This window comes from Phyllobates terribilis, unplaced genomic scaffold (assembly GCF_046119375.1).
Source record: "Phyllobates terribilis strain yellow unplaced genomic scaffold, ASM4611937v1 Scaffold_4__5_contigs__length_816908805, whole genome shotgun sequence".
Taxonomy (NCBI): domain Eukaryota; kingdom Metazoa; phylum Chordata; class Amphibia; order Anura; family Dendrobatidae; genus Phyllobates; species Phyllobates terribilis.
The window spans coordinates 705,299,984-705,313,655 of NW_027362764.1; the positions used below are offsets into that span (position 1 = coordinate 705,299,984).

A 13,672-nucleotide genomic window follows, 5' to 3' on the forward strand; every position below is an offset into this window, starting at 1 on the left:
ACTGGATCCACTGTGCTGAAATGCAGGTCAGTCTGGTTTGCTGAGCAAAAAAATGTAAAAGTTCAGTCTGCAGCTTTGTTTTCTTGGTCATCCCTATTCTCCATACATATCAGTTTATTTTATCAGAAGGGTGACTCCAGGTGATAGATACCTAGCAGAGGCACATAACAGCAGCGCTCTGGTGTGGTATTAGTAATTGTTCTGGTAATGGGGGTGTCAGGTTTTGCTCGTTGTTTGGGGAGATAGGCAGCTTAAAAAGGCCAATTATCGGGAAATGAGTGCTCCTAAACGAGCAGCCGGTGTAAATGTGCCAAATATTAGCCTATAATGTACCTTAAAGGCAATGGAGCCAACACTCAAAATCAGGTACATAAACCTACAAGTCAAATATAATAAATATAAATCCACAAAATATTGTAAAAAATATATACATTTTATTATGCTTCGTTATATAGCACTATCATATTCCGCAGCGCTTTACATACATCTTCATCACTGTCCCCATTGGGGCTCGCAATCTACATTCCCTATCAGTATTTCTTTGGAGTGTGGAAGGAAACCAGAGAATCCAGAGGAAACCCACACAAACACGGGGAGAACATACAGACTCCTTGCAGATGTTGTTCTTGGTGGGATTTGAACCCAGGACCCCAGCGCTGCAAAGTAACAGTGTTAACCACTGAGCTATTTTATCATTGCATAGTAAGATACAAAAAAACTCAAATTAATCAATAACAGACAAACCCAACAAGACAAAATACAGAAACCCTCCTATAAAGCAGTACAGTGCCCCTCCTAGAAATATCTGCTGACATTATCAGATGTCCACCCACAAGGCAGGATATAAATATAGTAGAGGGATAGGAATATCACACCTTCTATTGCACAATAACAACTGTCTCGGATATATAAAGATGAGTGTCTGCGATTCCAGTGGACGTAGTTTACGGTAGTTGACTTGTAGGTTTATATAAAGGCCTCCTACATGCCCTGGTCCAGCGTCCAGTCTGTTCCTCCGTGCACCTGCCATCCTAGGCCGGGCATCCTGGGCACCTCCAGCACTTACTAGGCCCCACCAAGCCATGACTAAGTCTCACGTGACTTCTTGATGTGGGGTCTACTACGCTTAAGAATACTGGGGATTCAGGGTGTTGAAGTGAAGATTGACCACCACGGAGTACTCGACTGAGCGCCGAACGAGGGCAATGTGAATCCAACTAGTTCAACTTTAGTTTTTTTTTACAGGTTTATTGCTTCCATTACTTTTCTTCAATCCAACTTACATTTAAAGGGTAGTTCCACTACAGTGATATTAATGACCTATCCATAGGTTATCAACAGCTTCATCAACCATTTAGTGGCCAGTGCCAGGAACTGCAGATCTATTCCTAGTGAATAGTAGCAAACCTGCAGCACCTGCTGCGGCCATTAAACAATTGGTGGCTCTGTTCTGTTCGGCTCCCCAACTACTCATATCCGGCCACAGCTGATCTGTGGGGATGCCGGGTGTTGGACCACCACTGAACCGATATTGATGACCTATCCTAAGAATAGGTCACCAGTACCTTTGTAATGGAAATTAGGTCATCAATATCCGATCAGTGGTGGTCCAACACCCTGCACCCCCACCGATCTGAAGAAGTGATCATAGTTTTGTTTTATTTAACCTATTTCCTGTTTGGAAAGAGCTGGGAATATAGGAGAGGTACGTTGTGCGTTCTTAACCCATTAAACCTCTCTAATATTACTGTTGCCTTAGAAAGGCCTCATTCACACCTCCATGTTGCATGTAAACATTGTATCAGTTGTTTTCACAGATACAGCGATACCAATTGCCGTGTATGGTACTATTCAATGTCCATGTTGTTTTTCATGGACTGTGTGTGAAAAACACACGGTATCATGTCTGGTTTTTCTGGTAGCACTGATGAAAAGTGCCTACACAAGTGTATGGGTCCATGAAAACCACGTACAACCACGGAGGCCTAAAGTTGAGTTCAGATGACGGTGTTATTTCACAGTGTAGTCATATCCGTAAATTAGGAATGTGGCGTCATCTGTGTGCCCCCAGATCGGAGACAGGCTGACGACTCTTGTGTCGTTTGGCAAAAAGAGGAACCTTCAAATTCCTAAAACAGAAGAGCGGAGTGCAGCGGTCAGTGCTGACTGTACATTGAGCACACGGACAGCACCATCTGTGTCATGTATGCCTCAGGCTGGGATCTGACTCAGAAAGTATATTACAAAGCTGAGATGTGTTCATGGTACAAGGATTAGGCGTCATTTACATTACACAGGACAATCCCTTTAAGGAAATATCCTATTTTTATCCGGCAGGTGCACGGTTTCCGTACCATTGTGGAGATGACAGCTTTGTGTGCAGATCCCAGTGTCACCTGGACTTGGAAAATTGCTCCTAGAATAGGGAGTTTAACCCTCTGTGGGATTGATTGCATGACAGGAAAGGTGATTTTTCTGCAGCACTCACCTAGGGACCTGCCTGGTAAATCATCTGTGATGACAAATCCTTAGTGATCCTATTTTTTGAGTTTTATAATGGTAAGAATGATAAAAAAAATAGAATAAAATAAAATTAGCTCCATCTATCAATATATACATGTATGTATATATATATGTATGTATATGTATGTGTATATATATATATATATATATATATATATATGTATATATCTTTTGCAAATGTGAGAAGAGAGTCCTCCTCAGTATCACCTTTTAAAAGGCCCTCTAGTGAGCCGCTCCCTATTGCAGACCTGACAATACCTGGAGTTTTTGTTAGACCTCCAGCCATGGGTTAAACGGCCGGAATCTGAGTTATCTCTGATCTCGGCCATAGCATTACAGTGGGGCCTTTGTCTGCGGTGATTGCACAGGCCCATCTCATGTGTCTACATCGTCATAATTACTTATGGACTTATGATCTTGCACTATCTAGCACTGACAGGTAATGTCCATGTATGTCTATCAAACGTATTTATTTATTTTATTCACTTACGGTATATAGCGTCATTAATTCCACAGCGCTTTACAGACATTATCATTAAAGGGTTAAATATCTGGTAAGAACACCCTAAACCTCCTTAAACTCAGTGTTGGGGCCTATTCACACGTCGCAATTTTGTCGTCGCTTTTACGGCAGTATTGCAAAAATATGATCATATAAGAAAGAAACAAGACAGTGATGTGGGAATAGGCCCTAACACTATGAGCCATATTTAAAGGTACAGACAATAAAAAGAAACCTTTCTGCTCTTCCACTGGAGTAAAAACGTTTGTAGAATTATTACAAGAGAGGAACCTGGAAAAATGACCTCAAAAGGGGGGAGGTGAGAGACTTAATTGGTTCTACTGGTTAAATCTCAGTCGTAAATCTTCCCTGATGACAGTGACTGGGCATGTAGGGGGTCACATACTCAGCATTTCGCTCCACTGGAGCTCTGTATGTCTGTATGCAGTGAGCGCCCCCTAGTGACGGTTAGGGGCAACCAGACATGTATCATTTGCCTCTATGGTTGTGTGCAGTCCTGGAGATTTGGAGCTTTGAGACTGGAATAAGTAAGGTAAAGAAATTGGAAGCATAAAACATTTTCTTGGAAGCAAAACTTTTTTCCATGCAGCGGTGAGAACGCTTACTTTGCAGTCACGTAGCATTGTCATTGCGGCAGCGATTTTTTTGGAGGCACATAATATTTTGTTTTCTGTCCGCATGACCAGTCCAACACAGATTGGCTACAAATGCCCCCATTGACGTTATTAAAATCTGCATGTAAATCCCCCAATACCTAAATATTCTGTCATCTGGTTTCTAACAATACTTTGACTTTAGTTGCAGCAAAACTTGTGTTTTTTTGCGAGACTATTTGGCACAAAAATTCCCTGTGTATCCCTAGCCCTATACCTTCCATTTCTATTAATATTAGTGTTTAGACAAGGAATGTGTAGGCCGGCCCTATTATCTGACTCCTGCTCAGACACAACATGTACCTCTAGGCATCGAAAGTGAAGCGTCACCATTGGCTTTATACTCCGCACATAGAAAAGATATATGATCTGTTAGATTTTATGTTTCCATTAATTTTCTTACAGTTTTACTCTGTGCAATTGAGAAAAAATTGTATGATTACTACCTGGAAGTTGTCAAGAAACTGCTGTTGACGGATCCCTTATTCTTAGGTGCCTCTAGGAAACTTGAATCTGAATGGATCATTAACACCTTAATATTCCCTACAGTCTAATTAGACCATATTAAAGGGAATGTATCACCAGATTTTTGCCACCTTATCTGAGAGCAACATAATGTAGGAGCAGAGACCCTGATTCCAGCGATGTGTCACTTACTGGGTTACTTGCTGTAGTTTTCATAAAGTCACAATTTTATCAGCAGGAGATTATCATTAGAGGACTAGTAAACCTGCTGCCATGTAGTCGTGTATATCCCCACCCCCACCACTGATTGGTGGCTTTCTGCCTATTCACAGTGTACACAGAAAACTGCCAATCAGTAGTTTGGGCGGGGTTATACAGAGCTCAGCATTCAGAGAACTTCTATATATGCAGCAGATAAAACGGGGATTATATCAAAACTACAGCAAGTAGTAGTCTTATGTTCAATCTTCCTGTACAGTGCAGTCATTGTTGGGGTCACCTTCAGGCACAGTGCAGTCATTGTTGGGGTCATCTTCCTGTACGGTGCAGTCATTGTTGGGGTCACCTTCCTGTACGGTGCAGTCATTGTTGGGGTCACTTTCATGTGCGGTGCAGTCATTGTTGGGGTCACCATCCTGTACGGTGCAGTCATTTTTGTGGTCACCTTCATGTACAGTGCAGTCATTGTTGGGATCATCTTCCTGTACGGTGCAGTCACTGTTGGGGTTGCCTTCTTGTAGGGTGCAGTCATTGTTGGGGTCATCTTCCTGTAGGGTGCAGTCACTGTTGGGGTCACCTTCCTGAGCGGTGCAGTCACTGTTGGGGTCACCTTCCTGTACAGTGCAGTCACTGTTGAGGTCACCTTCCTGTACGATGCCGTCATTGTTGGGGTTATCTTCCTGTACAGTGCAGTAATTGTTGGGGTCACCTTCCTGTACGGTGCAGTCATTGTTGGGGTCATCTTCCTGTACTGTGCAGTCATTGTTGAGGTCACCTTCCTGTATGGTGCAGTCACTGTTGGGGGTCATCTTCCTGTACAGTGCAGTCATTGTTTGGGTCATCTTCCTATACGGTGCAGTCATTGTTGGGGTCACCTTCATGTAAGCTTCTGGGCTTAATAATGGACAGGAATTTATTCTACATTATTGATTTGTCAGATTTCAAATGTTGGATTGTATATATGGGACTTCTGCCTTCAAGAACCCTGGTATTTATGGGAGTAATGCATAGTGCTAGACATGTTTCTTTAATGCTAACCTATGGGATAACAAGTGTTACTAATCATGAATATTTGACTATAAACAGTGTCATGTCAAAATTACTGTTATTGTGAACTGTTAAGCAAGTTGAAGATGAAATGATCTCTTAAAGGTGTAAAGTTAAAGATGACACATTTCCTTTGTATTTTAGGCAAAAATAATATATTGTCATTTTTTTACATTTTAAAAATTACAAAAAGAAAAATGGGCCAATACAAATGTTTGGGCACCCTTGGAGATTTGTGTGGTCAGATAACTTTGACCAAGGTTTCAGATCTTAATTAGACTGTTAGGGTTATAGCTTGTTCACTATTATCATTAGGAAAGGCCAGGTGATGCAAATTTCCCAGTTTTATAAAAACCCAGCCTCCTCTAACCTTGTGCCAAAACAGCAGTTATGGGATTTTCTAAGCAGCTGCCTAGCACTCTGAAAATTAAAATGGTGGTGGTCCACAAAGCAGGAGAAGGCTATAAGGAGATAGCAAAGCGTTTTCAAGTTGCCCTTTGCTCAGATCAAAATGTAATTAAGAAATGGCAGTTAGCAGAAACAGTGGAGGTCAAGATAAGATCTGGAAGACCAAGCAAAATTTCATTGAGAGTTGCTTGTCGGATTGCTAGAGGCGCAAATCAGAACCCCCTCTTGACTGCAAAAGACCTTCAGAAAGATTTAGCAGATTTTGGAGTTGTGGTACATTGTTCTACTGTTCAGAGACACCTGCACAAATATGGCCTTCATGGAAGTGTTATCAGAAGAAAACCTCTCCTGCATCCTCACCATAAAATTCAGCGTCAGAAGTATGTGAAAGAACATCTAAACAAACCTGATGGATTATGGAAACAAGTCCTGTGGACCGATGAGGTTAAAATATAACTGTTTGACCACAATGATCAAAGGTATGTGTGGAGAAAAAAGGGCTCAGAATTTCGGGAAAAGAACATCTCACCAGCCATTAACCATGGGGGTGGATCAATCATGCTTCGGGGTTGTGTTGCAGCCAATGGCACGGGGGAACATTTCACGGGTAGAGGGAAAATTGGATTTAATGAAATTTCAACAAATTCTTGATGCAAACATAACACCATCTGTAAAAAAGCTGAAGTTGAAAGTAGGATGGCTTCTACAAATGGATAATGATCTTAAACATGTGTCAAAATCCACAATTGACGACCTAAAAAGGCACAAGCTGAAGGTTTTACAATGGCCCTCACAGTCCCCTTATCAGAGCATCATTGACAATCTGTGGCTAGTCCTCAAAATAGCAGAGCATGCAAGACGACCCAGGAATCTCACAGAACAGGAAGAATTTTCCAAGGAAGAATGGATGAAAATCCCTGAAACAAGAATTGAAAGACTCTTGTCTGGCTACAAAAAGCGTTTACAAGCTGTAATACTTTAAAAGGGGGTACTATTAGTTACTCACCATGCAGATTGCCCAAACTTTTGTGTCAGCCTATTTTCCTTATTGTAATTAAAATGTAAAAGATGAAAATAGTTATTCAAAGGAAATGTGTCATCTTTATCTTTAGGCCTTTTAGAGATCATTTCACTTTCAGCTTGCTTAACTGTTCACAATAACAGTCATTTTGACCAGGGGTGACCAAACTTTTACATGCCACTGTATAGTTAGTTTGCTGACACTATAATTAAGGGCCACATCATCCTGAAATGCATAATAGTGTAAACCTCTTTTCTCAGTCGCTTCATTGGGAGACACAGGGAACAATGTAAGGTGCGGACGGTCCTTGCCTTTTCTTTTGCCCGTCTCGCCCCCCCAGAGCAGGAGTGTGGATGGAGCTAAGACCAAGCTGAAGGTCAAGCCGAAGATGAGGGTCATCCGAAGAAGGAGTGGGGGCTAGGACACTACATAGCGGGAGAAATGCCCGCGTGACCATCTGATTAGCCGAAGTGGGGGAAGACTGACCACCAGCTCAACTAGGCCACAACTGAACCCGGAGACTTAAATTTGAGATCCAGCCCCAGTTAAGGTTCCAGAAAACTACGAAGGTCACGGGAGGGGTCCGTAAGGTGGGACAAAATTATTAGAGGGACCCTCAGAAAGGGAGAAGACAGAAGAACCTGATAGCAAGTTAGAAAAAAAGGTAGAAAAAAAGGAAGAAAGGGAAAGTCACTGGGCAGGGAGCTAGTGCAGTCATTGTTGGTGTCACTTCCTGTATGGTACATTCCTTGTGGGGGTCACCTCATGTACGGTACAGTCATTGTTGGGGTCACCTCATGTACGGTACAGTCATTGTTGGAGTCACCTCATGTACAGTAGTCATTGTTGGGGGTCACCTCATGTACAGTCCAGTCCTTGTGGGGGTCATCTCATGTACGGTATAGTCATTGTTGGGGTCACCTCATGTACAGTATAGTCATTGTTGGGGTCACCTAATGTACGGTACAGTCATTGTTGGGGTCACCTCATGTATTGTACAGTCATTGTCGGGGGTCACCTCATGTACAGTCCAGTCCTTGTGGGGGTCATCTCATGTACGGTATAGTCATTGTTGGGGTCACCTCATGTACAGTGTAGTCATTGTTGGGGTCACCTCATGTACGGTACAGTCATTGTTGGGGTCACCTCATGTACGGTACAGTCATTGTTGGGGTCACCTCATGTACGGTACAGTCATTGTCGGGGGTCACCTCATGTACGGTACAGTCATTGTTGGGGTCACCTCATGTATGGTACAGTCCTTGTGGGGGTCACCTCATGTACGGTACAGTCATTGTTGGGGTCACCTCATGTACGGTACAGTCATTGTTGGAGTCACCTCATGTACAGTAGTCATTGTTGGGGGTCACCTCATGTACAGTCCAGTCCTTGTGGGGGTCATCTCATGTACGGTATAATCATTGTTGGGGTCACCTCATGTACAGTATAGTCATTGTTGGGGTCACCTCATGTACGGTACAGTCATTGTTGGGGTCACCTCATGTACGGTACAGTCATTGTTGGGGGTCACCTCATGTGCAGTACAGTTATTGTTGGAGGACACCTCATGTACAGTACAGTCATTGTTGGGGGTCACCTCATGTACAGTCCAGTCCTTGTGGGGGTCACCTCATGTACGGTATAGTCATTGTTGGGGTCACCTCATGTACGGTACAGTCATTGTTGAGGTCACCTCATGTACAGTTATTGTCAGGGGTCATCTGATGGACAATACAGTCATTGTCGTGTGTCACCTTATGTATGGTACATTCATTGTGGGGGTCACCTCATGTACGGTACAGTCATTTTCAGGGGTCACTTTGTGTAAGATACAGTCATTGTCGGGTGTCACCTCATGTACGGAACAATCATTGTCGGGGTCACTTCATGTACGGTACAGTTATTGTTAGGGTCACTTCCTGTACAGTACAATCATTGTTGGGGTCACTTACTGTACGGTGCAGTCATTGTTGGGGTCATCTTCCTGTAAGGTGCAGTCATTGTTGGGGTCACTTCCTGTACAGTGCAGTCATTGTTGGGGTCACTTCCTGTACGGTGCAGTCATTGTTGGGGTCACTTCCTGTAGGGTGCAGTCATTGTTGGGGTCACTTCCTTTAGGGTGCAGTCATTGTTGGGGTCACTTCCTGTAGGGTGCAGTCATTGTTGGGGTCACCTTCCTGTAGGGTGCAGTCATTGTTGGGGTCACTTCCTGTAGGGTGCAGTCATTGTTGGGGTCACTTCCTGTAGGGTGCAGTCATTGTTAGGGTCAATTCCTGTACGGTGCAGTCATTGTTGGGGTCATTTCCTGTAGGATGGAGTCATTGTTGCTGTCACTTCCTGTACGGTACAGTCATTGATGGAGTCATCTTCATGTATGGTACAGTCATTGATGGGGGTCACCTTCCTGTACGGTGCAGTCATTGTTGGGGGGACACCCTCCTGTACGATACAGTGATTGTTGGGGTCATCTTCCTGTACGGTACAGTGATTGTTGGGGTCATCTTCCTGTACGGTACAGTCATTGATAGGGTCACTTCCTGAACGGAACAGTCATTGTTGTGGGTCACCCTCTTGTACGGCACTATGATTGGGGGTTTAGAGTCCTGTTTTTCTTTCGATGATGGATTATTGAGTTTCTAAATATTAATACCATTTTTTCTCCACTTAGGGCCCTGGAGCTTCAGCCGTTCTCACTTAAACCACTCTTGCGACGTGCAATGGCAAACGAGTCCCTGGAGAAATACAGACAAGCATACGTGGACTATAAGGTTGCCCTTCAGCTAGACAGCGGGATGCAGCTCGCTAATGACAGTATCAACAGGTAGGTTGTAAAAAGGTTGAATTTACTGACCTCCGCAAATCACCCGACCACACTCTTAGTTCTTCAGGACCTTGATCATGTCTCAGCAGTATCACGCAGCATTAATAGAAGTTCTCTTTAGAGAGGATATATCACCAAATTTCACAATACAAACTGCAAACATTATTGAGTAGATCTTAGACCTGAAGAGACTGTAAAAATCCAGCTGAATTCAAGAAATGCTCATTTTGATAACAGGTTTATTTGACCATTTTGACTTGGATTTTTAAAGGAAGTACACCAGCATCATCGGGTCTAAAAGATCTATGTAATCATGTAAACTGTTAGTATTGTGAAATCTGGTGACCGATCCTTTTTAAGGTTTTCTGCACATTGAATTTATTTGTAACTTTTTTTTAGATTTGCAAAAAGTCATCAACGTTTTGTATTTTCACAATCATTTTTTTGGGGGGCTTTTTATTCTTTATTCATACATGCGTTTATTTTTCCTTTAGTGATACCTATGGGGAAAAAAACACAGAAAAGGCCACTGATGTACATATCTGAGCGCTGTGCTTAGGTATCTTTGCCGGTGCAAAACACCGGTAGGGCACATGTGAGGCCAGTGCTGCTTCTCCTGGCCACTGTGTGTAGACGTGAGCCCCCGTTCTGCCGATCAGTGGGGGTCTCAGTGGTCAGACTGACACTGATCTTTTCCAGTGGACTGGTCATAACTTCCTGGCATGGTCGGGAACGCTGCTGTATGAATGTGAGGTTTGTTCACACCTGCATCTCTATACAATGGCCTCTGGGCAAAAGCTCTCACACTTTGTACTCAAGTTAAAATCTCAAATACTGAATAGTTATGGGAAGTGTCAGCAGATTTGGCTTTGGCTTACATGTCAGGATTGCCAATCATACTGACATATCTGGACGGTCCGTAAACACTGAAGACTTTTTCTGGTGTCCGTAATATCGATGGATGCACCGGTGATATGTGGTGCTGGAACAGATCACTGTGACTGTAATCATTACCATTTTACAGATCACAGTGCATGCTGGTGTTAGGGGCTCACCTAGTGAGGTGGATCCTTTATCGTCGGTACACTTCACCTGTGAGAGACAGAATCTAAAAATAAAATCCAGAAAATCACATTGTATGATTTTTACATAATTAATTTGCATTTTATTGCATGAAATAAGTATTTGATACAATAGAAAAACAGAACTTAATATTTGGTACAGAAACCTTTGTTTGCAATTACAGAGGTCAGACGTTTCCTGTAGTTCTTGACCAAGTTTGCACACACTGCAGCAGGGATTTTGGCCCACTCCTCCATACAGATCTTCTCCAGATCTTTCAGGTTTTCGGATTGTTGCTGGGCAACATTGCGTTTCAGCTCCCTCCAAGAATTCTCTATTGGGTTCAGGTCTGGAGACTGGCTAGGCCGTTCCAGGAGCTTGAAATGCTTCTTATGGAGACACTCTTTTGATGCCCCGGTTGTGTGTTTCAGGTCATTGTCATGCTGGAAGACCCAGCCACAACCCATCTTCAATGCTCTTACTGGCAGAAGGAGGTTGTTGGCCAAAATCTCACAATACATGACCCCATCCATCCTCCCTTCAATATGGTGCAGTAGTCCTGTTCCTTTGCAGAAAAGCACCCCCAAAGTATGATGTTTCCCCAACATGCTTCACGGTTGAGACGGTGTTCTTAGGGTTTACTCATCCTTCTTCTTCTTCCTCCAAATACAGCGAGTTGAGTTGATACCAAAAAGTTCTATTTTGGTCTCATCTGACAACATGACCTTGTCCCATGCCTCCTCTTGATCATCCAGATGGTCATTGGGGAACTTCAAACGGGCCTGGACATGTGCTGGTGTGAGCAGGGGGACATTGTGTGCCCTGCAGGATTTTAATCTGTGACGGCGTACTGTGTTAAGGTAATGTTTGAGTCTGTGGTTCCAGCTCTCTTCAGGTCATTGGCCAGGTCCTCATGTGTAGTTCTGGGCTGATTGCTGACCTTTCTCAGAATCATCCTTACCCTTTGAGGTGAGATCTTGCATGGAGCCCCAGTCCAAGGAAGATTGACAGTCATCTTGTGTTTCTTCCATTTTCTAATAATTGTGCCAACAGTTGTTGCCTTCTCAAAAAGCTGCTTGCCTATTGTCCTGTAGCCCATCTCAGCCTTGTGCAGGTCTACAATTTTGGCCCTGGTTTGCTTAGACAGCTCTTTGGTCTTGGCCATGGTGGAGAGGTTGGAGTGTGATTGATTAAGTGTGTGGACAGGTGTCTTTTATACAGATAACGAGTTCAAACCGGTGCAATTAATAGAGGTAATGAGTGCAGAGTAGGAGGGCTTCTTAAAGAAAAACGAACAGGCCTATGAGAGCCAGAATTCCTGCTAGTTGGTAGGTGATCAAATACTTATTTCATGCAATAAAATGCAATTTAATTGTTTAAAAATCATACAGTGTGATTTTCTGGTTTTTATATTTAGATTCTATCTCTCACAGTTGAAGTGTACCTACGATAAAAATTACAGACCTCTCTATTCTTTGTAGGCGGGAAAACTTGCAGAATCTTTTCACCACTGTATATGGCTGGTATGATTTTTATAGGCACAAAATTCGGTATACAGATGTTTAAGCAGTTTACGTTGCACTTTGGGGGTGACAGACTCCCTTTAAAATGTCTTGGATGATCCTGACGTGGAGCACAGCAAAGGGAGAAGCCTTAGATGAAGGGAGCAGGGCCTGGCTCCGGAGCCGACAAGGGTGCGACACAGCTAGGAATGGGTTCATATCAGTATATTGAGCTATAGATGTGTAACTTATATCTTATTATTTATCCCTTTTTTTCAATTTGTCCATAAAACTTTTGGCTGTCTTAGAATTTTGTCCAGTGAAAAGAAACCTTCAGGTTACCAACCTTGAATGCTGCAGAGATAATAAGGGACGTACAAACCACACAACTGTCCTTTATAATGTCACATTTTTCCCTTCACATAACTTGTAATCTGTATAAGACTGGACCCAATACAGAGAATGGTATAATGATCTGTAAGGCTAAGTGTACACAATTGTATAAATCATCAGTTTAGAAAAATAATGGACAATTTTTCATTTGTATGGCATCTAATATTTATTTATGGCAGCAATTATTAAAATTTACAAGAACAAATACAGTTTTGCTATGTTAAAGAATTGCAATGTATCCATAAAAGCTGGATGATGGCTCTGTAGAGGATCTCATTTTTTGCGCACCCTTAGACTTGTATAGGCAAGTCTCTTCTGAAATCTGACCAGTGCAGGCTCCGATATTGTTCACACTAGATGGTGGCCCGATTCTAACGCATCGGGTATTCTAGCATATGTCTCCCGACCCTCCTTTATAATGCCCCATGCAGGAAGTCACATCCCCCTTATATAATACCCCATGCAGGATGTCACTTGTTCCCCCATATAATGCCCCATGTAGGATGTCACATCCCCCCTATATAATACCCCATGCAGGATGTCACCTCTCCCCCATATAATGCCCCATGTAGGATGTCACCTCTCCCCCCATATAATGGCCCATGCAGGATGTCACCTCTCCCCCCCATATAATGCCCCATGTAGGCTGTCACATCCCCCCTATATAATACCCCATGCAGGATGTCACCTCTCTCCCATATAATACCCCATGCAGGATGTCACCTCTCCCCCATATAATGCCCCATGTAGGATGTCACCTCTCCCCCCATATAATGGCCCATGCAGGATGTCACCTCTCCCCCCATATAATGGCCCATGCAGGATGTCACCTCTCCCCCCATATAATGCCCCATGCAGGCTGTCACATCCCCCCTATATAATACCCCATGCAGGATGTCACCTCTCCCCCATATAATACCCCATACAGGATGTCACCTCTCCCCCATATAATGTCCCATGTAGGATTTCACCTCTCCCCCCATATAATGGCCCATGCTGGATGTCACCTCTTCCCCCATATAATGCCCCATGCAG

The 13,672-nt window shown here is 43.2% G+C and overlaps 1 protein-coding gene across 2 annotated transcripts in view; it reads left to right on the top strand.

Annotated features, from left to right (window-relative positions):
- Positions 1–13,672, top strand: part of SPAG1 (sperm associated antigen 1) — an 84,464-nt gene that overhangs the window by 52,843 nt on the left and 17,949 nt on the right. For both annotated transcript variants that reach the window (XM_073679623.1, XM_073679624.1), the window contains one exon: positions 9,528–9,680. In XM_073679623.1, coding sequence (XP_073535724.1) covers positions 9,528–9,680 — 153 coding nt within the window. The remainder of the gene's footprint in view (positions 1–9,527; positions 9,681–13,672) is intronic.